General features: G+C 45.3%; 1 protein-coding gene across 4 annotated transcripts in view; it reads right to left on the reverse strand.

Moving 5' to 3' along the window:
* The window catches only part of KIAA1549 (KIAA1549 ortholog), a 125,632-nt gene that overhangs the window by 24,363 nt on the left and 75,579 nt on the right, over window positions 1-25,690 (reverse strand). For 3 of the 4 annotated variants that reach the window (XM_025291609.3, XM_044946938.2, XR_006641334.1), the window contains exons 11-16: window positions 20,970-21,166; window positions 19,130-19,245; window positions 14,482-14,684; window positions 11,217-11,440; window positions 10,168-10,321; window positions 2,246-2,563 (exon numbers count right to left, since the gene is read on the reverse strand). In XM_025291609.3, the coding sequence (XP_025147394.3) occupies window positions 2,246-2,563; window positions 10,168-10,321; window positions 11,217-11,440; window positions 14,482-14,684; window positions 19,130-19,245; window positions 20,970-21,166 (1,212 nt within the window). The remainder of the gene's footprint in view (window positions 1-2,245; window positions 2,564-10,167; window positions 10,322-11,216; window positions 11,441-14,481; window positions 14,685-19,129; window positions 19,246-20,969; window positions 21,167-25,690) is intronic. The other variant, XM_045166466.1, reaches the window with a different exon arrangement.

The raw sequence follows: 25,690 nt of genomic DNA on the forward strand, positions 1-25,690 counted from the left end.
AGACCACGGAGTTCTCCCTGGAGTCTTCCTTCCTGCACCATAGCTAGAAACTCTCTCAAGATGGGGAGCTGGGGTGACTGTAGGGTTCTACTCATCTGTCAATGATCCCTCTTCTTTGTTGCCTCAAGTCCAATGTGGTGAAAACCCATACATTTTGTTCAGTTATTTTACTTGTTTCTGGAGGGAAGATAAATTCTGAGCCTTTCCTCCATTTTGTCGAGAAGAGGGGTTTGTACCAGATACTTTTGTTTCTGGGTCTCTGCTAGCTTTCCCACTACCTGGAATACTCTTCTTTAACTGAAACCACTAATTACCCTCAGACTTCCACTTAGATGTCATTCTGTCTAGAAACTCCTTCCCCAACACTTCAGGTCAGGGGCTCCTCCCACATACTCTCCTCCTGCCCGACACCCACCCTATGCTGAACTGAGTTACTGTTTCCATTGTCCACACACCCCCACGGGGATGCAGGAGCTGGAGTTGCACGTTGTGCACTTCTGTAGCCCCAACACCTCGCAGAGCACTCGGCACAAAGCAGGTGCTTCAGAAATACATTTGAGTGAATAAACAAGTGAGATAAGCTTAAAGTAAACAGACAGCAGATATGGTCAAATTCATTTTCATTGCTGAGTTTTGTTCTGTATCATCCATTTGCTTAAAGATTATAAACTATTAGTTTATAATTACATACCACCTATAATTATGAAACAGTTTAACATTTACTGTTGAAACAATCTATATTTTAATATGTAAACCAACAATGACTAGGTTAGACAGTATTTTTCTCCTGCATGGTGGCTGTGAGCTATACCTCAGACACGTGCTCACTATGCCTTGGAAAAAACCATCTAAGAGCTGACTTTGGAAATCCAATCCAATTTCAGAGATGAAAATTCTTCTTTAAAAATAAAAAAAAAGACGTATTTGTCTGTTGCAGCATGTGGGATCAAGTTCCCTGACCAGGGAATCAAACTTGGGCCCCCTGAATTGAGAGGATGGAGTCTTAACCACCAGACAACCAGGGAAGTCTCCAGAGCTGAAAATTCTTTTAACATATGTTATGATCACCCAATTGAACCTTAATATAGTTAACAAAACTAGAGGAACCCTGGATAAACATTCCTTGAAGAAGAAATTTAAACTGTGATCTGTTAACATCTTTCCAGAGTCAAATGTTTCGGTTTGATCATCTGAAATTAGTAAAAGATAATGTTTAATATTATATCCTTGAGTTTTACTTCTTATCCATGACTTGAGAAAGCACCTTTGAAAGCACTGAACAAATGTGAAAAAAAATAAAGGATAACAAAAACAGATGAAGCACTGAAATGTCAGCTCCCAAGATGGAAACCTGGTGTTTGAAAGCAACTGCGCTTGGCTCCTCGTGGACTAGATGCCTGCACTCCCAGGGCCTCCCCTCCCCTCTTCAGTCCCTCCACTCCCAGGGCCTCCCCACTCCTCTTCAGTCCCAGGTGGCCTACAAAAAGAAGCTGAATGACTCTAGGGCATTCTTGACCATATCTTTTATGGAGACATCAATGAAAATTTTCTAGTTGTTCTGTTAGTCTCTAAGTCCTATCTGATTCTTCCTCGACCCCATGGATTGTAGCCCACCAGGGTCCTCTGTCCATGGGATTTCCCAGGCAAGGATACTGGAGTGGGTTGCCATTTCCTGCTCCAAGGGACATTCCCGAACCAGGGATCGAACTCATGTCTCCGGCACTGGCAGGTGGATTCTTTACCACCAAGCCACGTCTTTCCAGTGGTAAAGAATCCGCCTGCCAATACAGGAGCTGGAGGAGATGTGAGTTTGATCCCAGGGTTGGGAAGATTGCCTGGAGTAGAAAATGGCAACCCACTCCAGTATTCTTGCCTGGAAAATCCAAGGGACAGAGGAGCCTGGTGGGCTACAGTCCATGGGGTCACATGAGTCAGACAGGACTGAACAACTAAACAAACAAAAAAACAAGAATATATTTTGACAGTTACTCCACATATATTTTATGACAATGAATTTCATACCTTTCATGGAGGCAAATTCAGGAAGGTATCTCCATGAAACGTCCAAGTTGCACAAAAGAATGTTTTCAACATTGAGAATTAATTTATAAGATAATAAAAACTAAGACTCATCATCCAAACTTTGATTCCAGTTGAATCCTATCAGGGTATTGCAGGGATCCTGAAAATGAGGCAGTCAAACAACATCTTGCCCATGAGAGAATTCCAGAAGGTCCACACTTACACTGCACGGGTTGTTGGCCGTCTGAGCTGGGCTGTAGAAGGACCCCCACTGGGTGGCTCGTCTCTCTTCCCGGGAAGGGGTGCTGTTCACGGGCAGGCCGGCTGGGACGCCAGGGCCTGCAGCCGCAGCGTTCGGGGGCTGGCTGCTGGGGGCCACCAGGGCAAAAGCATCGTCCAGGAGGGAGTGCATGGTCTGGCGCGCCTCCTCGATGGATGGCTGGGGTGGGATGTACTGGGAGGCCGGGAAGGGCAGGCCTGGATACCTCCCCAGCTCAGCCGACGATGGAGTGGGCACATCAGCCGGGAGGTCAGGATCAGACTACAGCAGGGGAAACAGCAAAGTGGAGAATCACATTACTCAGCCATAAAAAGGAACGAAACTGGGTCATTTGTGGAGATGTGCGTGGACCTAGAGTCTGTCATACAGAAGGAAGTCAGTCAGAAAGAGAAAAACAAATATTACATACTAATGCATATAAATGGAATCTAGAAAATGGTACAGATGAAGCCATTTGCAGGGCAGGGGATAAAGAACAGACGTGGACACACAGGGGAGGGGAGGGTGGGATGAACTGGGAGAGCACCACTGACGCTTACACACTCTCATGTGTAATAGAGAGAGCCAGTGGGAAGCTGCTGTAGAGCACAGGGAGCTCAGCTCAGCGCTCTGTGACGACCAAGAGGGGCGGGATGGGTGGGAGAAAGATCCAAGAGGGAGGGGATATATGTATACATACTGCTGATTCACTTCACTGAACAGCGGAGATGAACCCAACATTGTAAAGCAATTATATTAAAAAAAAAAAAGAATCAGACACGAGCTTCTGTGGAGAACAAAATTCTAGGACCAAGACAGAATTTTTAACCATTTTCACTGCCATTGAGGAATGGGTTTACCATAAAAATTTTTCAAATCACAGCCAAGGAATGTGTGTTACTTTTCATCGGGGCAAAAAGTGTGAAATCAGAAAAAAAGTAAAAATATTCAACAACCATTTGTCAGGCAAAACTCAATCAACTCCCTGAAAGATATCTCAGTACCTGGAAGTTCATATTTTTCCTGAGAGCCCCCAACAACCAAAAATGATGTATCAGAGTTTACATACTGCTGCTGCTAAGTCACTTCAGTCGTGTCCGACTCTGTGCGACCCCAGAGACGGCAGCCCACCAGGCTCCCCTGTCCCTGGGATTCTCCAGGCAAGAGCACTGGAGTGGGTTGCCATTTCCTTCTCCGATGCATGAAAGTGAAAAGTGAAAGTGAAGTCGCTCAGTCGTGTCCGACTCTAGCGACCCCATGGACTGCAGCCTACCAGGCTCCTCCATCCATGGGATTTTCCAGGCAAGAGTTGAGGAATGGGTTGCCATTGCCTTCTCTGTCAGAGTTTACATACTAAAATACCTAGTTGATGTTCCATAGATACAGAAACCCCCCACTAAAGCAGTCTATTGACTATTAATAACAGAACGGCCCTATACAACCCAAAAGAATTCAAAGTCACCACCATATTACAACTATGCGTGTATAAACCATTTTAATACTTATTGCGGCAACTCTTTATAAACAGTAAATAGTATCAATTATTTGTTCAGAAACTACTTTCTTAAAAAGGAGGTGTCCCTGGATAACATGAGCCGACAAGAAAAGTTTAACTTCTATACCCACTGTCTAAAAGGCAGGGACATAAGTAACAATTAAAAATTTTTAATTACAATTACTTCAACTGACACACTGAAAAGAGAAGAGGTTCTACTCAGTGGGCTGGTGACCCCATGTCCTCAAAGAAAAAGTTGTTGTTCAATTGCTCAGTCGCGTCCAACTCTTTGCAACCCCACGTACTGCAGCGTGCTGGGCTTTCTTGTCCTTCACTATCTCATGGAGCTTGCTCAAAATCATGTCCACTGTGTCAGTGATGCCATCCAACCATCTCATCCTCTGCCTTCTACTCCTGCCTTCAATCTTTCCCAGCATCAGGATCTTTTCCAGTTAGTTGGTTCTTTACATCAGGTGGCCGAATTACTGGAGCCTCAGCTTCAGCATCAGTCTCTCCAATTAATATTCCTTAGGAGTCTTCAATCCTTTAGGATTGACTGGTTGGATCTCCTTGAAGTTCAAGGGACTCTCAAGAGTCTTCTCCAGCACCACAATTCGAAAGCATCAATTCTTCAGTACCCAGCCTTGTTTATGGTCCAACTCTCACATCCACACATGACTAGTGGAAAAACCATAGCTTTGGTTATATGCACCTTTGTCAGCAAAGTGACGTCTCTGTTTTTTAATACACTGTCTACATTTGTCAAAGCTTTTCTTCCAAGGACCAAGTGTCTTTTAATTTCATGGCTGTAGTCACAGTCCACAGTAATTTTGGAGTCCAAGAAAATTAATTCTGCTTCTGTTACCACTTTTTGGGTGGGTACCTTTTCCTGGAATGCTCTGCTTACCCTACAGGTCCACAGTTTTAGCTTCACTAGCTGGATCGTCTCACAGAAGGGCCAAAGGAATTCCCATATTTGTTCGGATCAGTGAATCTCTTACAAAGAAAATCTCTATTCCAGAGTCACATCCTTACTTTTAGTCAACTGTCTGAAACACTTCCTAATGACTATGGTCTGTCCACCGAGGATCAGTTATTATTCACGCCAGCATCAAACACTTAAGCGCAGCAGCTGTGTAATTCCAAACAGAGAGAAAAACAGACGAACTGGCAAACCCACCAACAGTTCACAAACCTATTTTGCTTGGCCCATGCAGTATTTAAAAAATAGTCAATATTTTAAAAATCTGAAAATTTCCTATGAAAACTCAGATTTCTGGATTCTCTTCGCAGACTCGGAAGCTGTGGCACCACTGGGCCCTCGTCCTCCACAGAAACAAGTGCTGTTGGGCAGAGACTGCTCCTGAGATAGGCCGGTGCTCTGTCCTTCACAACTGCAAGTGGGTGGTCTCAGTCCCTACAATACACACTGGGTCCTGAAAGACTACTTCTCCAAAATTACAATATCCTAGTAAAGTTCCACTATGTGACTTCGTCATCAAGGAAGGATTTGGGGCTCCAAAGGCCTTCGGCTTATGACATAACACTGGAAAGACTCTGTGATCCCCTCCTTACAGGGTACAAAAATGGCCCACTCTCATGCCTTCTCCTGCTTTTGGTTTTCTTGAGGAGCAGATCAGGAAGAATGTGGTGAGTAGAGGGCCACCAACCCAACACCCCATGGCGAAAAAGAAAAGTATATCTGTAGAAACGTCCTACTGGTAATTAAGAGGGTCTCTCTAAAACAGGAAGCAATGTTCCTGGTGCTGGTTTTCAATAACTGCTCCGCAAGGAAACGGGCACTGTGGCTACAGCGCAAACTGAAATTCAAATGGGGGACAAACCCTATATACATTTGAGGAGTGTCCCCCCAAGCTACAGCCACTACCAATCTCAGCATCAGTGGGTGTAACTTTAAAGAAGGTTTAACTTCTATAGCAAGAGAGACCTGTTGCAAAGGTGTGAAGTTAGGTTCCCTTGGAGTCTCATTGGTCCCATGAATTCTGCCATGAAGGCAAAGAGCCATAGAGCTATGATGTGAGAGCTTCCTGCTGCCCCCACAGCAGACTAGACTAGACTCTCAGCAACCTGCAGGCCAAGAGGAGGTTTTATTCATTTTATTTATTCCTGTGTCCCAACATCCAGCACAGTGTTTCACATGTAGATGGAACTTAACAGATGGTACTATGATCAAAAGAAGTTGAGATCTACCTAGGATACTCAGGAGTTGGAATTTGAATTCCATTCTCCTGAATCCAAGTTTGATGACTTTGACATTTAGTTTGTTTCCTTGGCACAAATACATGTTCACCTATCACTCCCCAGAAATATATGAGAACTTTTTTACCTTTAGTTTAAAAAAAAAAAAAAAAAAAGGTATGTTATTTTTATGATGTATTCTGGTGCCTCTCTGCAACCCTCCATATTGTAAGAGAGTGATCATGTCCTATGGTTGGTCCAGGACAATCTCGGTTCATGCTTGTTATCCTAGGATAATTAAAACCATCTACTGTCACCCTCACAAGGGTGTGACTTGGAAAATAAATTATATTGGGGTTGACAAACTTTCATAAAGGGACAGAGAGTAAATATTCTAGGCTTTGTGAGCCATATAACTACTCAGCTCTGCCACCTTAGCAAAAGCAGTCATAGATAACACAAAAATGATGGGTGTGGCTATGTTCCAATAAAACTTTACAAAAGCCAGCAGTAGGCTGGATTTGGCCTGAGGGTCATAGTTTGCTGAATCCTGATTTATAATGGTAACCCTATTTACGAGAAATCCAGGAATATTTCTTTTACTTCAAGAGAAGAAAGCTCGCAAGAAGATATTTTGAGGGGAAAGCACAAAATTCGAGACAGTTCAAAAGCATGTATGCATGGTATAACCTTCAAGATGAAATACTGCCTATAAAAAGGTGAGTGCTCAAAAGGCATTATCTGAAAGTATACATTTCATCAGACTCGCAGACTTAGAAAACAAACTTATGGCTTTATCAAAGGAGAAAGGTAGGCTGGGGGAGGGATAAATTAGGAGGTTGGGATTAACATATACATCCTACTATATATAAAATGGGCTTCCCAGGTGACTCAGTGGTAAAGAATCTGCCTGCCAATCCAAGAGACACAAGAGATAGGGTTTGAATCCTCGGCATGGAAAATTAATCCATAGAGTAGGAAATGGCAACCCACTCCAGTACTCTTGCCTGGAAAATTCCGTGGTCAGAGGAGCCTGGTAGGCTATAGTACATGGGGTCTCCAAAGAGTCAGAGGCAACTGAGCACACACACATATAAATTACATAATAAACAAGTACAAGGAACTCTACTCAATATTCTGTAATAACCTATATTGGAAAAGAATCTGAAAAAGAAAAGATATACGTATAACTGAATCACTTTACTGTATACCTGAAACACAACACTGTAAATCAACTGTGTGTGTGTGTGTTCAGCTTGGTCCCACTCTTTTATGACCCCATGGTCTGTAGCCCTCCAAGCCCCTCTGTCCATGGGCTTCTCCAGGCAGGAATACTGGAGTGGGTAACCATTTCCTTTTACAGGGACTCTTCCTGACCCAGCGATTGAATCTGCATTTCCTACTCTGGCAGGCAGATTCTTTACACTATGCCACCTGGGAAGCCCAAAATTAACAACACTCCAATATAAAATAAAAATTAAAACAAAATCATACAATATAAGTATTAAAATAAAAAAGAAAGTATACATTTCAGAATTTTAAGGAGAGAAAGTAAAAAGTCCATATAAGGAAGAATGTCTTCTTAGGGTACCTCTGCAAATCGGAGCCATTTGGGACGAAGCACCTGATTGAGGTGGTACTCACCAGGAAAGAGCTTCTTCCCTCCAGCTGAGGGAGGAAACTCTGCAGTTTCTGCTAAGAAAAAAAGCAAAGAGAAGAAGGATGCTCTGGGCCACCATGAAAGAAGCCTGATTTAGGATCAAGACAGGAAGGGGAGGACAGGTTCAGTTCAGTTCAGTCGCTCAGTCATGTCTGACTCTTTGCGACCCCACGAACCACAGCATGCCAGGCCTCCCTGTCCATCACCAACTCCCAGAGTTTACTCAAACTCATGTCCATTGAGTCGGTGATGCCATCCAAAAATCTCATCCTCTGGCATCCCCTTCTCCTTCTGCCTTCAATCTTTCCCAGCATCAGGGTCTTTGCAAATGAGTAAGTTCTTCACATCAGGTGGCCAAAGTACTGGAGTTTCAGCTTCAGCATCAGTCCTTCCAATGAATATTCAGGACTAATCTCCTTTAGGATGGACTGGTTGGATCTCCTTACAGTCCAAGGGACTCTCAAGAGTCTTCAACACCACAATTCAAAAGCATCAATTCTTTGGCACTCAGCTTTCTTTATAGTCCAACTCTCACATCCATACATGACTACTGGAAAAACCATAGCTTTGACTAGAAGGACTTTTGTTGGCAAAGTAATGTCTCTGCTTTTTAATAAGCTGTCTAGGTTGATCATAACTTTTCTTCCAAGGAGCAAGAGTCTTTTAATTTCATGGCTGCATTAACCATCTGCAGTGATCTTGGAACCCCCCAAAATAAAGTCTGTCACTGTTTCCCCATCTATTTGCTATGAAGTGATGGGACCAGATGCCACGATCTTAGTTTTCTGAATGTTGAGCTTTAAGCCAACTTTTTCACTCTCTTCTTTCACATTCATCAAGAAGCTCTTTAGTTCTTCGCTTTCTGCCATAAGGGTGGTGTCATCTGCATATCTGAGGTCATTGATATTTCTCCCGGCAAACTAATCTACTCTTTAGTTTCACACAACACGGTCTCTGAGATCCCGGATTAGACAAAAACAAACGCTCCAAGGGACCATCCTGGGGAGCCAAGGATACATCCCTTCCTGGATCAAGCCAGACACCACAGACACCCAGACACCGGTCCAAAAACAGCGGCAGCTCAAGATCGCCATCTACTGTGAGAACTGCCAATGTTGGTTCCCCCACCAGAGGAATTTATTCACAGCCTTCAGAAAGGACTCATTCATTCATCCTGCTGAGGAGCAAAGGAGCCTAATTTGTAGACCTTCCAGCCCTCGGGAGTCATATCAACCCTCACAAGCCAGTTAGGAAGGGACAGTCTTAGGACACCAGAATCACAATAAGATTCCAAGGAAAAGCCTGGGGAAAGAAGCCTGGGATCATCTCTCAGACGATCATGATGCAATTATATTTAGTCCCAATGTCAGTATGGCATTTGGCACATATGTGTAATTATGCTTAGTGTCTCTCAATGTTAGATATTTGTGTAATTTGAGGGATAAAATATAAAACTCAAATAAAACACTGGTTACATAAGCTCTATCTGAAGTGATCACGTACACCACGAACTCTTTTTCCGAGAGTGTGTTTTTCGCTCATTTCTTTACCAAAGATAGCTCTGTCGGGGCTGCACCTTGGCACAGGGTCACAGACATCCACTGTGTGTCCCAGTGCTGCCGGACACAGTGGATAAAAACGGATTAACAAGAAGATACCTGGGGATCTGGGGCTCCTCTCCGTCTTGGAGTGTTTTTATATCTGTATTTCTCATGGTCTCTTGGGGAGGCTAGCCCTTTCCTCCCTACTTAGTGGGGTCTGTATGTGTCTTAATGTTGTCAACATCTGCTTTAACACGTGCTTTTCCTTCCAAAAAAATTAAGTCCCTATTTCTTAATTTCCATTAAGCTCTTTCTTCCATTAAAATTAGAAATATATATATATATATACATTGTTGTTTAGTCCTTCAGTCGTGTCCAACTCATTTGCAACCCCATGGATTGCGCTTTTCCAGCAGGAATACTGGAGTGGGTTGCTACTTCCTTTATCCAGGGTATATTCCCAGTCCAGGCATTGAACCTGCATCTCCTGCACTGCAGGTGGATTCTTTACAGCTGAACCACTGGGAAGCCATACATGCATATAGATATATATACACACACACACACAGACACACACATATAGAGGGAACATCTTAGCACTCCAAGAGCAGAAGGGGGCGCAAAACCCTAAATATCACTCCTACCACCGAGAAATCCAAACAGTTCCCTCAACCAGGGGAAGGGGAAAAAAAACTTTCTGGACATTTCTGTTTTCCAGTGAATCCCCAAAAGTGCCCATCCTGAAGCCCGAGAGGACAGGGCTTGCACAGAGGAAAGAAAAACACTGAGCATGTTTCCAGAGGGCGTCCCCAAGAGCCCCCTGGTCCCCAGGACTCAAGTTTCTCCACAAATGAGCAGCCCATCCCTGCCCGCACCCACATGCGCCCCACGACCCAGCTGGCCCCGGAGCATCAACACCACACGTGGCCGCAGCTGGCACTGCTCACTCATCTCCAGATGGCCACCAGATGCAAGGGTCAGCGTTACGCACCGGGCAACCAATATAGGCAGAGTTGTGGACGCCAGGTGGCCTTTTGTAAGTGCCGTCGCTGTCTGTGGTGATAAGTCTGTCCTTCTCAGCATCTCCAGGGCAGCCGTTGACCTGGTGTTTCCGGCGTGGCTTAGGGGAACGTTTTATCCTGGAGCTGCCACGAGAAAAAGACATTATCTTCATAGGAAATTACTTTCCTGCCCTGGCTCATGAACTAAAGGCTAAGGATTTTACCTAGGACCTGCTGGCCACTGTATGGAACACCTCACCGGATATAAACAACGTGTAAGACACAGTCTCTGCTCTAAGAAAGGCACAGTCCACCTAGGCAGACAATACTAACACACAGAACAATACAGAATAACATCATCGCTGGCTACTGGGACCTGACCCAAGTCTTGAAAAGGGACAAGGAGCTTTGGATATGCCCAATTTATCCAACAAAAATAATAAATCAGGAGAGAGGTGGAGAGAGTGTGAGCTGCAGCTGGGATCTTGCCCAGGGCCAGAAACGGGAATGTAGATCTATGTCTGGAGGGCAATGAGGCTAGCGCCTGGTAGGGCGGCAGGCCCCTCGGTGGGGAGCAGCTGGGTAGAGACTCGAGGCCCCACCAGGTACAGGAGCACGGGGTCCACCTGCAGGCAGCCCGAGCCAGCACAGGGGTGAGCCGAGCAAGACACAAATGAGGGCTGACCTTACAGAAAACGCCTCTCCCTTAAGGGGCAGGGGTCTGAGAGACAAAGGAGACAGAGGCTGAGGGCAGCAGCGGGAAAAGAAATGAGCATCCACCAAGCACAGGAGGCGGTGACGACACTGGGGATGAGGACAAGATGAGAACAGCGGGGAGGGGGAGCCAGGGCTCAGCGTCTGAGAAGGGGCTCCCATTTCAGAAAGCTGAATTCCAGGAGACAAGAAACCCAGAAATGGCGACTCCTGGGGTAACTGGGGTGGAAGCGGCCTTCCCCACAGGTGATGGCCAGGCGGGGTCGCCCCCTCCCTGCCGCCCGGAGTCTTCCACAGGGTTCCCCCACCCCGGCAGCACGCCCACCTCTTTCTGGGCTCGATGAACACAGAGGGCACGCTGGCCGTGGGGTCCAGGATCTTGTCGATCTGCATCTGCGCCCTGCGGTACACGCGGTGCCGCTCCCGCGTGTCACCCGACGACAGCTCGTCCAGCACCGGGAACTCATAGTGCCCGCGGCGCTTGGCGCGCAGCCGGATCTTGTTGCGATGGTGCTCGATCTCAGATTTGTGCCGCAGTGCCGTCTGGATCTGGGGAGCGAGACGAGCCGACTGTTTGCATGTTTCCAGGGATCCGCGCACAAAGTAGTCCGGAGGCATCTTGTGTCTCTCCCCGGCCCTCTCTCCGACCCCACCCCCCGCCCCCACACCTGTCCTAGGCTCCCAAGAGGCACCAAAGGGGTGACAGGGGCAGACACACCCACACCGGGTGCGGAGAGCCTGCCACCATCCCCGAACTGCGTCCCCACCCTCCACGTCGTGCATGTGAGAGGAGAAGCCCCGGTACTCGCTCAGTCATATTTGACTCTGCAACCCCATGGACTGCAGCTTGCCAGGCTCCTCTGTCCATGGGATTTTTTTCAGGCAAGAATACCGGAGTGGGTTGCTATTTCCTCCTCCAGGGGATTTTTCTGACCCGGGGATCGAACCCATGCCTCTTGCATCTCCTGCACTGACAGGCGGATTCTGTACCACTGCGCGACCTGGGAAGGCCAAAAGTACTCAAACCCAGGAAATCGTCCATTAGCAACTTTGAAGATCCTGAGGGGCAGTGATTCCTAGAATTAATTCTTCCTAAGAAAAGAGTAAATATTTTCCATACCCAAATAGTATCATTACTTAATACGTTTTTAAATTAAGACACTTCAAAGACGATATTTGCACTATACAACAAAATAGCCATTTACTTATGATGTTTCAGTGTTACCGAAACAAGCCCCGTGACAGGAGACCCCTCTCCTCGATGAAGAAAATCAACAGGTATAGAAACACGTCCTCCTGGCTCCATGGGGCACGAACTAGGTCTGGAAGAGTCGGGGAGGAAGGGTAGTGGGCAGAGGGGAGGGCCAGAAACAGGAATGCAGATGCAGGTCTAGGGGAAGGAGGCCATGACTCCGGGAGCAGCCAGTCCGTTGGGCTGTGGTGGAGAATGGGGAATCCCTGCCTTCATCAACGTACATCACCTCATTTTCTAAGCCCTTAGCCCTGCTTCAGAGAACTTAACAGCAAGTGAGATGGAGGGAGACAGAGGGAAAAAAGGGAAACCAAGATGAGACTCCAATCGGAAGAGACAACAGGACGCTGTCCAAGACCGGACATGGTCCGCCACACCACTGCAGACCAGAAGCCATGTCCTCCTTGAGACTGAGAAGGAGGGTCAGCTAGATGAGAGTCTCGACAAACTTCCCAGCAGGAGAGTTCAGGAAGCCCCTCTAACTCTTGCAGGATCTAACTGTCCTTTAAAATACGTGAGGTCTCACAGGAGGACTAAGATATGCTAGGAATCTGCGCCAGAATCTCCTACGAAGAAAACATTTCCATTGAGATGTCTGTACCTACCATACAGGTAGGTCCACCGGAACTGATAATGCTCTTGTTCTTAAGTTGGTTTTTCATTTTATGCTTCATAATCAGTATATATGTTTCCCATACCATATGTATCCATCAAATACATTTGTAAAAGATAGTAAAAGAACAAAGTGGAGATGAATGCTTTCCAGTGGTGAGGCCTCAGACTGGTGAACTCATTCTCTTCTTTTCTTTCGATCACACAGAGAACCCACTCGAGAGCGCTTACTCACGGCTGGTGTGAGATACCTGCAACACTGGACTGATGGAAACCGGTCTACGCTAGGACTGGGGTCATGTGAGCAATCCCAGGGCTCCCAAGCATTGGTGAGAAGGGACAGCACGTGCCACCTTGAACCCATGACGCACGTTCTTGTGGTCACAACCTTGGCAAGGAGCCAATGGAGAAGAGAAAGTGTAAGAACTCTTGATAAGACTTCTGTAAGATAATCCACTTTAAGGATTCAGTTGTACCAATTACTACTTCACCTAGCAGAACTCACAAGAGCAGCAGGTATTCCTTAGAGGCAGGAAACTGACAGCCATGATGCTGTGATGTGTGTAGCCCTAAATACTATTCCCTGCACTCATGGTCCAGCCCAGGTCACCCTTCTCAAGTTCAACTTAACAGTGACTTGAGCTGGCCTTCTGATTCCAGAATCTTAGGAGGAAAGCAGATCTAACTCACTCTTCCAGGAGTCACTAGAATAGGGTATTTTACCAATCATGATTTAGATCTTGAGGCCAGAGCAGCCCTATCAGAGTTCACAGAATCTACCGTGGTCCCAAGATTACTCAGCGTTCAGTGATTCACTGGGAGAACCCTCAGGACTCAACATTCAGTCCAATTTATTGCAGCAAAAGGCTACAAAGCAAAACTAGCATAGGGGAATGGCACACAGGGTGAGGTCTGGAGGACCCAGGTGCAAGCTTCCAGGAGTCCTTCCCCGGTAAAGTCATGTGGGGTGTGCTGAATTCCTCCAGCAATGACCTGCGACAACACACGTGAAACGTCTACGAGGGAAGTGTATTACATACTCAGGGCTCACAGGGTCTTTACTGGAGACTGCTCACACAGGCACCCTCTGCCTAGCATGTACCAAATTCCAGACTCCAGGAAGAGCTGTTCAGCATAAATCATGCTGTTTGTACAAAAACAGTTTAGGTACAGTGAGCCACTCCATTCTGGAAATGGTGGGGATCTTTCCAAAATCTAATTCCAAACCCCAGCCACGGGCTAAGGCGGACTTTCTAAGGATAGCCGGCCCTGGTCTTTAATCTGCATATCTCCAAATGTGCCCACTAGTGTCCACAATCAGTAACTGACCTAAAAATACTGAGTAGCAGATTTAAAATTAAGAATAGTTGTGAGCAGCTCATGGGACTTCTCAGGTGGCACTACTGGTAAAGAATTCACTTGCCAATGACAAGACATACGAGACACAATTCTGGGTCAGGTAGATCCCCTGGAGGAGGGCACGGCAGTTCACTCCATTATTCTTGCCTGGAGAATCCCATGGACAAAGGAGTCTGGTAGGCTATAGTCCATAGGATCCCAAAGAGCTGGACACGACTGACGCAACTTAGCATGCACACACCTGAGCAGCTCATATCATTAGCAACCTTTTAACACTAACTTTCACTCATTTTTAAGCAGTGACCAAATCAGAATCTAAGGGTTTGTTTTTTTTTTTAATACTGTACTTTTTCATAAAACCAAATACCTCTTTGTTAATTTTGTTGGTTTCTGCCACACGGTCAGCCAGGATGGGGTGCGGAGCTGGAGGAGCTGGGATGGGCTGCATGGCAATCAGCTGGATCTTACTGGGGACCCGCCGACTGGCCTCCGAGGAGCGGGAGATCCTGTCCACGTGCTCGAAGATGGAGGCTGATGAGTGCTGCTCGTTCCCTGAGCTGGGTGCTGGCCCTGGAACACAGGGAGAGCAGAATTAATAAACACCATCACCCTAAGAAAACAGCAAACCTTCACAATTATGGATTATTTCCTAAAGGACCCTTAGATGGGTACCAGACCAAAAACACATCCACAACTCCATGGCAGAATATTTGAAATGTCACTCTTTTGAGCCCAAACTGTCTGGGTTAAATAGTGTCTCCTTCAGCCTCAGTAATAATTACAGATATCTGTAGGGAAGATAAGAAAATCATTATGACACTTTGTGTCCCAGATGGTCCTGTTTTGTCTAAAGGTGTTTCAAAGTCTTCAGTAAGACAGGGTAAAGGGTAAGAGGAGCCTGAGGCTGGCCAGCCAGGAGCGATTTACAGAACGTGGAGGACAACACCGCTAACAGGTCTAAACATCCATGCTTATCTGGAGTGAGAGTGATATAAATTTAGTTGCCAAGGCAACTTACCGTTGAAAAAACAGAAGACCAGGGGGACTGTGGACCTGCTAGCAAGTACTGGTTAATGGTGAATGCTGCTGGCTATTCAGTTCTAATGCAGCAAAAAATGACGTTGAAGAGTCAGGAGAAGAAAAAGCTGCTGCTTCAAGGAATTAGTTCCCTCTTTACAAAGAGATGCAGATAACACTTGAAAAATGGTTAAAAGGGTAAATTGTATGGCTATACGTATTTCACCACAATGAATTTTTTTTTTAAGTAGTCAGAACTGCAAAGAAGAAAGACATTTAAATGTATAGAAAAAAGAAAAACACGTTACAATGTTAATAGAGACTGGATCTTGGTGTAAGGGGTCATTTTCTTCACTTTTTTGTATTTTCTATAATGAGGATTTTCTCTAGTCAGTATTACTTTTATAATAGAAATAACCTCAATAAACTTTTATTTTTAAAAGGCAAAGAGAGAGGTTAAGAAGGACCAAATAGATGAAAAGAACTCTCCAGTTACATGCATCAAGATCCCTGATGCCCTTCCTCTAAGCCACAGTCCCCTCTGGGCTACTCGAACATTGCTCGAAAATAAATGGCCAAACACCAAGAGAGGGGCTTCCCGGGTGGCACTAGTGGTTAAGAATCCACCTGCCAATGCAGGAGATGCAAGAGACATGGGTTCCATCCCTGGGTCTGGAAGATCCCCTGGAGAAGGAAATGGCTGCCCACTCCAGTATTCTTGCCTGGAAAATTCCATGGGCAGAGAAGCCTGGCGGGCTACAGTCCAAGGGGTTGCAAAAGATTCGGACATGACTGAGCACACACACAGGCCAAGAGAAGCAGTGAGGGCATGTAGAAACTGTTTCTAAACAAAAGCCTGAGTTTTGAAACCTCAATCATAAGTGAAAAATATAGAGGCTTTCCCCTCAGTGTAAAAAAGTGTTGAGCAAAGCAGTAAGGAGTAGCAGTTGATATTTTATAGAAGGAATGCACAGCAGTGGGACACAAATCTTTCTATTTCCTCTCAATTTGAATTATATTCATTTATGTTCAGTAATACTCATCCCAAGTAATTAGAAATTACATACTTAACTCTGTGAATGAAGATGTCTCTTAGCGAGGAGGCACACTTGTCTGCATTCAGGCTGTTCCCGGGCTTTCTTTCCCTGCCTGGAGGGAGGCTGACCCTTTGTATAATGCAAACACAGCCAGACAGCACCACTCACCAGGGAGCTACTCAAATTACAGGCATGGAGCCTAGTAGGAGATAATTAGCTCTACCAGATAAGGCCAGCCTTGCTAACCCAAACTTTCAAACCAACGGCAAATGTCACAAAGGGCGTCCCATTAAGTCACTGATACTGAAGGCAGAGGCGGCCTCCTCCAGGATGGTGAAAAAAAACCAGGGTGCAAAGGTGACAGGAAGAAAGGCCCGTCTGCTCGTGTCATCTGCCTGCATGAGTCCCCGGGGCTGCAGGCCTGGTACCGACTCCTGCCCTGCCCCTTCCCACCCCTCAGCTGGATCCTCACTCTATAATTCACCAGCTGCAACAGGAGAAGCAAGAGATGCACAGAAAACCCTCAACTTCTAGACTGCCTGGAACGCAGCCCTTCATCCAAAGGCTGAAAAGTGCGATATGTTGTTTGCCATATTTATACGTTAAACAGACATATATATACCCCCATACATATATATATATATATAAACAAACTAGATTAGTATACATATGTAACACATTATTTTACATATAATAATACATATTTTTATTGTTTGCTATCCACTGTACAATTTTTTAAAAAACTGCCTGGATAATAACGACAATGGAAAGTACAAGGGCTACATAGATCAATGCTGCATGAATACTGCTTACTTAAGGCAAGTAGGTGTTAAAATCTTTTCTCTTAAAAGACTGTTCTGTACATCTTAAAAAATTAGAAAACAAAAAAAAAATAAGTAAGGATAGAAATTATAGTCTAAGATGATGTCCATAGAACAGAATGACACAGGAAAGGGCAACCTCAATTACTGCAATACCAAACCAACAGAACGTTTATAATGGAATATTAATTCCATTATCAATAAGTAAGTACATCTTTAAATCGAAATAGTGGCATGTGAGCCTTCTAGGACCCACAAGAACATCTAGGCCACTTGTCTCCTTCCACAGTCAACTCTGAGCCCCAACACTGACATGTTTACTACCTGGATCTTGAATATATGTTGAGAGTAATATTTGATTTTTGTTAGCCATGTATAATATACTGGTTCTAATACTATTAGCAAGGATTGTTAAAGGGCTCTCCTGATGGCTCAGTGGGTAAAGAAACTGCCTGCAATGCAGGAGACACAGAAGAAGATGGTTTGATCCCTGGGTTGGGAAGATCCCCTGGAGGAGGAAATCACAACCCACTCCAGTATTCTTGCCTAGAAAATCTCATGGACACAGAAGCCTGGTGGGCTGCAGTCCAAAGGGTCACAAAGAGTCAGACACAACTGAGCGACTAAGCACAGAAGGAGTGAAAAGCAGGAGCTAAAGAGGAAGATTTTCTTAGACATACAATGAACAAAAATTAAGACGCTCCAGAGCTGATTTGTTTTTCCCCAAATCTTTCTTTCCCAGGATCAAAATTAGATTTTAATCCTGTCTATCTGAAACAGTACCGCTGTTACCATGGTGCTAACTAATTTTTTAAGATTCTATGAAATTAGATCATTAGATCTAAAGAAAAAAATCCTTCCCTTATTCTAAGGTTTTTCCTTTTTGCTTTTGTTTTTAACACCAAAAAAGAAACAACTGGAAGGCATCTCAAAAATCAGCTAGTTTAGTCCCAGAGGAGTTCCCACAACTAAGGGACATACAAGGTCACAAACATGACAGCGGATGAAACAGGCCCTCCAGCTTCTGTCCATAATCTACTCATTTACAGAATATGGTTCAGTCTGTACTGCAATTTCATACAGAGATATTTGTAATGGAAAACGTAAGTATATAAATTACTATTAAAAATTATATCCTGGGAATTCCCTGGCAGTCCAGTGGTTAGGACTCTGCAGTTTCACTACCAAGGGCTTGGGTTCAATCCCTAGTCGGGAGCTAAGATCCCAAAAGAGGCGTGACACAGCCAAATAAAAAAATAATAAAATGATATCCAGAGGCACTTCCATTTTCTTTGCACTACTAAAACACAACCCTGAAATATAAATAAAACTCCAGCAAATACAAGAGCATTTAACAGAATCTATTAAACTAACACCAAAGCTACCCTGTCATCAGGCCAAAAAAGGTTCCAAGTCTAGTAAGACCGATGAGCTAAGTTCTACTGCAATATGAGTTTGAAGACAATACTGTTTAGAAGGGGAGTGAAGTACATTTCAAACCTGGCCTAAGAAGCGACAGCATCCGACAACACACACAACCGTCTGACCACACTCAACTATCTACTGGAAGACAGACCTAGGACAAGGACCCAATATAATGCCCTTGGACCTAGAATAAATGATCAGCGTTCTGACAGTGTCAGCTGTGAAATACTTAAACGGGCCCCTAAGAAGGTCACCGAATCCTGGATGCAGTTTTAGTTGGATTCCTCCTTGTCCTTTGAAGAGGAAAAATTGTTAGGACCCCAAACTAGATTCAGACATGACCAGTAACCTCAAAACACACATAACTGAATCTCTTAACTTCTAGCCTGGCCCACCAGCTCAATGCAGACACTGATACAGTGTTAGATGGTGACAATTAATCTGAAAAATCCACTGTATGAATGATGAATATGCTAATGCACAGGGCTTTTTTACGTTCTGCATTTGAAGTAGTATAAGAGCCTGGCCTACTGGAACCTCATAATGACTTTTTTTTTTTCCCACCACACTGCAGGGCTTGTGGGATCTTAGTTCCCTGACCAGGGATCAAACCCACATCCTCTGCAATGAAACAGCAGAATCCAAACCACTGGACGGTCGGGGAAGTCCCTCATAATTACTACTTTTAAAGTGGAGAACAAGAAGGGTCACAGACCACTCTGTGGGGCTCTGTGGGACTTGCCATCGGTCACAGCTCCTGGAGTCTTGTCCCCCGCTTCCCTCTCACTGGACTCTTCACTTACTGTGGAGTCGGCATCTGAGGGAGAAACTCTGCAGATACAAAACAAATGCAGATGTTAGGAAAAAGAAAGAAAGACGCAGAAAGGTCACATTCATCTGGATGTGGAAGTCAGGCTTCTGGGAAAAACTGAGAGAAGTCAAAGAGTCCAAAACCCTGTTTCGAGGCGCAGCATCTTCAAGGACCGCATTGACGGCACGGTCACCTTTTAAGGACAGCGTGAGATGCCCTACTAAATGGCTCAGCAGACTCATTTCAACAAATGCTAGAAAACCAAGTATTTGCTGGAGGACAGTCCCCCCAGCTCCCAGTGGAAACCTGGCAATCTGGGTTGGATCAGAGGATCTGAGATTCAAGTTTGGTTAGGGGTTAGCTGGGCCTGCAGAATTTCTAGGAAGCCAGGGTCATTCTGTAGTCACCCCATATAATTCCAAATCTTTGGAGGAAGCCTACACTTCTAACACAAAGGCAATGATTATTGCTGTTAATTGATTCTATATATAAAAAGCAAGTGTGTCACAGAACCCAAGTTGCTCCAGGATTCACTGAAAAGCCTTAATCAGTTAACACCCCTTCTCTTTGAACTTTCTGAAATGCCCAGACATTCTAGTGCCCCTGAGGGATGCGAAACTTTGATATTAACCATGCAGAACATTGAGATGTTGTGACTAAGTGTCTAGGCTGAGGCTTCCAGAGGAGAAAAAAAGACTTTGTTAAATTGTACTAGCATATTCAATCATCTTTAATGATTTGATTTATTCTCACTCTGCAAAATAATTAAGCAAATGATCTCTCTCTACATTATTCATCTTCTTTTGTAAAGATCATGTTCTAACAATCATTAAATTCTTAAAACTAGGCCAGAACCCCTGGGGTATGTTTTCTGATAAATCAGAAATTACAATGTCATTTGGAATGTTGGTATGATCACACACTTTTCCCCTCTCAACAGAAAACCTGAATTTGGCATTCCAAAGCTCAAAAGAAGGCTGATAATTCGAGGCTTCAATACCAAAGCCTGATCACGCTTTGACCTAAAGCTAAGTTAATAAAACCTGACCCTGAACGTTGTCTTCTTTAGAGAAGGGCAGCCCGCTCACAAGGTCATAGGGTCACAGTAGGTAGTCTGTTAGCAGCAGTGCCCCGTGTGCTTAATGTTGGTAAGAGGAATGGGAATTAACTGGGAAAGGGGAGCAGGGTGATGGAGAATCCATGCACACATGCTAAGGAGGGTGACAAGAGGGGCAGATGGAGAAAAGCCAAGCAAAGAAAGTAGGGTGTGACGAAGGTAACCTGCAGACCGAGCGAGGAAGCCCCAGCTCCAGCCGCCTGCATAACAGTCAAGGGCAGAGCCAATGCTGGCCGAGTGTGTATCATAAGCCATGCACTTTTTATACATTTTTGTACATTATTCCTAACATCACCTCCAGAGGGCCTAGCGGGGTCACCCCAGAATATATACCCTCAAGCTGGTCAATCCCTAACGAAGTTCCAGGGGGACCATCAAACCATATGGGTCAGTGATTCATAACCTTACCCACTTTGGGGCAAGAAAGCACATGGGCCTCCTCTGGGAGTCCATTAGAGTGGACCAAGGGCCCTTGAGTGTGCTGATTTTGGGGGCCAATCTCATCAATCTTCCAGGCTGCAGACTTGGGCAACATTCGCTGTCAGCCCTTCTGCTACTGGAAACTAACAAACAGAAAACAGAACCACAGGTCACGATAGAGAACAATACAGAAAGCCCAGTAAGAACCTTCCTCTGTGACGGATGTTCTTGGAAGGGATCTTTGCCTTGGGGCTTGGCACATCTCCGTTCTCAGAGGGCGTGGTGTGGTCCTTCACGGGTCCCGGCAGTGGCGCTGGCTCGTGAATGATCAGTATGTCGTCCTTATTGTGCTGACCCAGGTGCTGCTTAGCGAAGTCGAAGCCCTTCACACTAGGGATCTGCAACTGAAACACACACACACGCACAAGTGAGACAGTCAAGCTGATGGTGAGTGCCAGCTTCTGACCCAAAAGTATGCTTGCAATCTTACCCATCAACTTTAACATGCATCTCTAGAACACTGACCCGGGCAAGAATTATACCTTGAGTTTGCAGAAAAGACAGATACTTGCTACAGGTTAAAATACAAAGATTAAAAAGTTAGACCACGAAACAAGACCTCACAAGACAATACCTGACCTCTGTCACAGCAGTGACCCAAGCCCGGATGGTGGCGTGGGGTGAGACTCTTCTCAGAGAACAGGGACTCGTGCCAGGACTCAGAGGACAGACCAGACATAGAAATAAAAAGAGGTGGCTACTCAGAGAATGTCCTCAGTTGCATCAGGGACCAGAGAAGACTTGAGATCTGGTAAAAGATCACAGCTGCACTAGAAGGGTCAGGACGGAGGCGAATGAGAGAAGGCCAGACTGTAATACCCAGGGATGGGTATTAACTGTTTCCTTTACTCAGCTTGCAAAGTAGAGGAAAATAAGCCACATATTAGTAAGAGGTCCTAAGGGTTTCTTTGGCAGGAATTCCCCATGCAATTCCATCAGGCTGAATTCTACACCCACAGAGAGTGCTATCAGTCAGAAGACAAAGTCCAACCCATCTAAGGACCTGTTCTAGACAATACACTGCATGTGGAAGTAAAAGGTTTTGCTGTATTTGCGCTAACTTTACGCACAGGTGAGTGACAACATCAGTGGCTTCTATTTGTGATCTCTAAGGTCTTTTCAGCGCTAAAAAGCTAGGCTGGATGGGTAGAAGGAAAGCAGTCTGCAATAACGACTTACGCCAGCAGAGGGGGACAGAACTTGATATAAATCATGCTTACAAAAACGCTGCTTGGAAACAAAAGGCAAAGACTGGCATGCCTATATTTTCTCAATTAATAACATCTTGTTACCAGCAGTCAACTTCACCACACACAAGCAGATTGTGCGTGGTGCACATTTCTTGGCTCAAAAATGTTGTTTCCCAAACAATGAGCCCAAACCTGCATCTCCATGACTCCCCCTACGTCCCAGTCATCTTCATTGCTGCTGCTGCTGCTAAGTCACTTCAGTCGTGTCCGACTCTGTGTGACCCCATAGACAGCAGCCCACCAGGCTCCCCCATCCCTGGGATTCTCCAGGCAAGAACACTGGAGTGGGTGTCATCTTCACTGGGGCTCCATAAATCTCTGGGACTGTGGGCTTCCCAGGTGGAGCGAATGGTAAAGAATCCGCCTGCCAATGCAGGAGATGCAGGAGACAGGTTCACTCCCTGGGTTGGGAAGATCCCCCGGAGGAGGAAATGGCAACACGCTCCAATATTCCTGCCTGGAAAACTGCGTGGACAGAGGAGTCTGGCGGGCTACAGTCCATGGGGTCGCAAAGAGTCAGGCACAACTGAACGTGCATACACACACACACCTTCCTGGGGGCATGTGTTCCTTTTAAAGCAAACTCCAAACAGACAATCTCTGTAGATAAACTTCTGGTTCCTCCTTTCTCAAGAATCCTTCTCCTGCTTTACAGGAGAGACACATCTCTCATCCATGGGGCTGCTTTTACCCCAGCTACACCTCATTTTAGCTCCATAAGTTTCCTCTAAATGAGAGAGTAACAGATATCATCAATAGTCATCTAATCGCAACCATCAAAATCTCCTCTTTTGAAAGTTAGATGATTTGCTTTTATCAAAATTGAAGGAAGAGCCACAGATTGCCTCCTCTAAGCAAAGGTCTCTAAAGTGAATATGGGGGAAAATATAGACAGCATCGCCTCCTTGGTACAGTCTGTGTAGCCAGGTCTAGGAACTAAATGCCTGCCCTGATATACTCTTAGGTTTATATAAGAAACATACATAAGTGGGAAGCAGCCATACAGTACAGGAAGCTCAGCTCGGTGCTCTGTGATGACCTAGAGAGGTGGGTGGGAGGCTCAAGAGGGAGGAGCCATAGTTACGCTTACAGCTGATTCACATCGTTGTAAAGCAACACAACACTGTAAAGCAATTATCCTTTAATTAAAAATAAGTTTTTTAAAAAGCTGAAAAAAAATAAAGATGAAAACCTTGGCAAGAAAAAAAGAAACATATATATACATCATAGGGGAACAAAATTTGCTACCCCCAAATGTCTCTTGAGAGTCCCTTGGACAGCAAGGAGATCCAACCAGTCAATCCTGAAGGAAATCAATCCTGAATATTCATTGGAAGGACTGATGCTGAAGCTCCAATACTTTGGCCACCTGATGCGAAGAGCCGACTTATTGAAAAAGACCCTGATGCTAGGAAAGAATGAGGGCAGGAGGAGAAGTGGGCAATAAAGGACAAGATGGATGGCATCATCGACTCAATGGACATAAGTCTGAGCAAGCTCCAGGAGATGGTGAAGACAGGGAAGCCTGGCGTGCTGCAGTCCATGGAGGTGGGGGTGGGGGTGTGTGTCACAAAGCGTCGGACACTACTGAGCGACTGAACAACAATGTCTCTTTGGCAGGTGCATTATTGCAAGATGAAAACAAGCAAGGCCCAAAAGACTCAGGAAAAACTCTGATATTCCCCCCCATCTAACTGCCTAAAAAATACAGACAGAGGACCTATTCCAGAAAGAGAGCTATCACCTTTCCTCTCTGGGCCCCTGTCTGCAAGACTCAGCAAGCACTTATTTACCAAACCTTTGCTTTTCCATCTCCCTGTGAACTGCCTTTCTCCCCTCTACAGTCCCAACCAACTGCCTCTGACACCCTCTCTCGTCTTCAGCTGCTGGTGTATTTAAGGTGAGCACTTTGGCCATGGTGGTGAGTTACTCATGTCCATACGAGGGTCTCTCCTATGAACCTGTGCTATTGAACCTTTCTGTGATTTCCTCCTGTCAATCTGTCTCAGGTCAATTTAATTTGTAGACCGGCCAGGAGAACCTAGAAAATTCCTTCCTCCCCGACAATGTCAAAATGCTTCATACGTGCCAAGGCACCGTACAAATGAGACTGACAGCAATATTTTTGCTGTTGGTCGATGAAAGATCAAGCAGTTGATATAAATAGTCAGTTGAGAGTTCTCAGAGACCAGGTAAAGCTATAGATATATATTTAGATACAAAATGTTTTAATTCAGCAATGTGACCCGTGGTAGACCCCCAATAAATATCTGATGACTGAACAAATTTTAAAAAGGTCACCAAACTTACTGGATTTTGTGGGGAACCAAGAAAAGGGTATCATCATATATGATATTGCAGACATCATAAATGAAATATATATCTGTTACAGCCTTGAAGTCCTGTTGGCTTTGGTTCATTCCGACTAGCATCTTTAAATACATTCATTAGATCCCTGACTTCTCTCAGGCTGGGTGAGTCGCCTCCTCCTATGACAATAGAAATTTGGCAACCAGTCTGTGCTTATACACAAAACAAAGGCCATCTCCACACAGAAGGAAAAAATTAGAGAAAACACTGTTCCCCTCACTTATGGAACTATTAACTCCCTTTGTTTCATCCCTGTTTCCCGGAACACTTTTTCTAGTTTTTCCATGTCTTAAAAAAATCTATAGAGTTAAGTCTGGTGTTTTGTGCTTCCAGCCTTCACATGCAGAAATAAACATCAATTGGCATTTAATAAAAGAGCCAAGATTCATGAGCACTTTCAATATTCCTATTAGGACCCAGTTTTTCTAAGGCAAGACAGCTCTTTTGTTCCCTCTTTAATGTATCACAGAGGGGACAACCCCACTGTCTGTGTCTCACTGGAATACGTCGCTGACAAGTTGGGGTGGGCTGGTACCGCAGGTCAGCCAAGTAACAGGAGAGACGCCAGATGAATTTTAAAATGTGTGAGCCATAAATATAATATGACCCAGATGGAACAACGCAGAGTGAAGGCCCCAGGACTCGGGTTAGCCTGAGCCCCCTTAGGAAGGAGCAGTTGAGATGACAAGGGAAACAGCAGAGCTGATCCCCAAAGTGGCTGAACAAAAACGCACCACCTCCAAGAGAGCGCCATTGTTTCAGCACTTGCTATTGGATAGATGTGGTCGGTGAAAAGCCACCACGGCCACCGTGCTGTTTCCATTGAAGAGGTGAAGACAAGGCGAGCCTACTGCCACCCTGGGTCTCCACTGCAGCCCAGTGTGGGGCCATGGCTCACCCCGAGGTCTAGGATGTGGGCAAGCAGTTCTCCAGGATCCTCCCACCCCCAGGCCCCAGCAAGTCCTGGTCAGCTGACCAAGGGCACCCTGGAACCACCAACACTTTAGGTGTCAGCACGATCCTTGCAGAGAAAGGATGAGACGAACTCTGCTCAGATGGAAGAAACTCTTCCTGCTTCACTTCAACCCGCTGATCACACTGCCCTCTTTAGGGACTGTTTCAAACATCAGTGTGTCCAGGGGATTCCCTGGTGGCCCCATGGTTAAGATCTGCCTTCCAATGCAGGGGACACGGGTTCGATCCTTGGTCGGGGAACTAAGATCCCCTATGCTTGGGGTGACTAAGCCC

This window comes from Bubalus bubalis, chromosome 8 (genome assembly GCF_019923935.1).
Source record: "Bubalus bubalis isolate 160015118507 breed Murrah chromosome 8, NDDB_SH_1, whole genome shotgun sequence".
Taxonomy (NCBI): domain Eukaryota; kingdom Metazoa; phylum Chordata; class Mammalia; order Artiodactyla; family Bovidae; genus Bubalus; species Bubalus bubalis.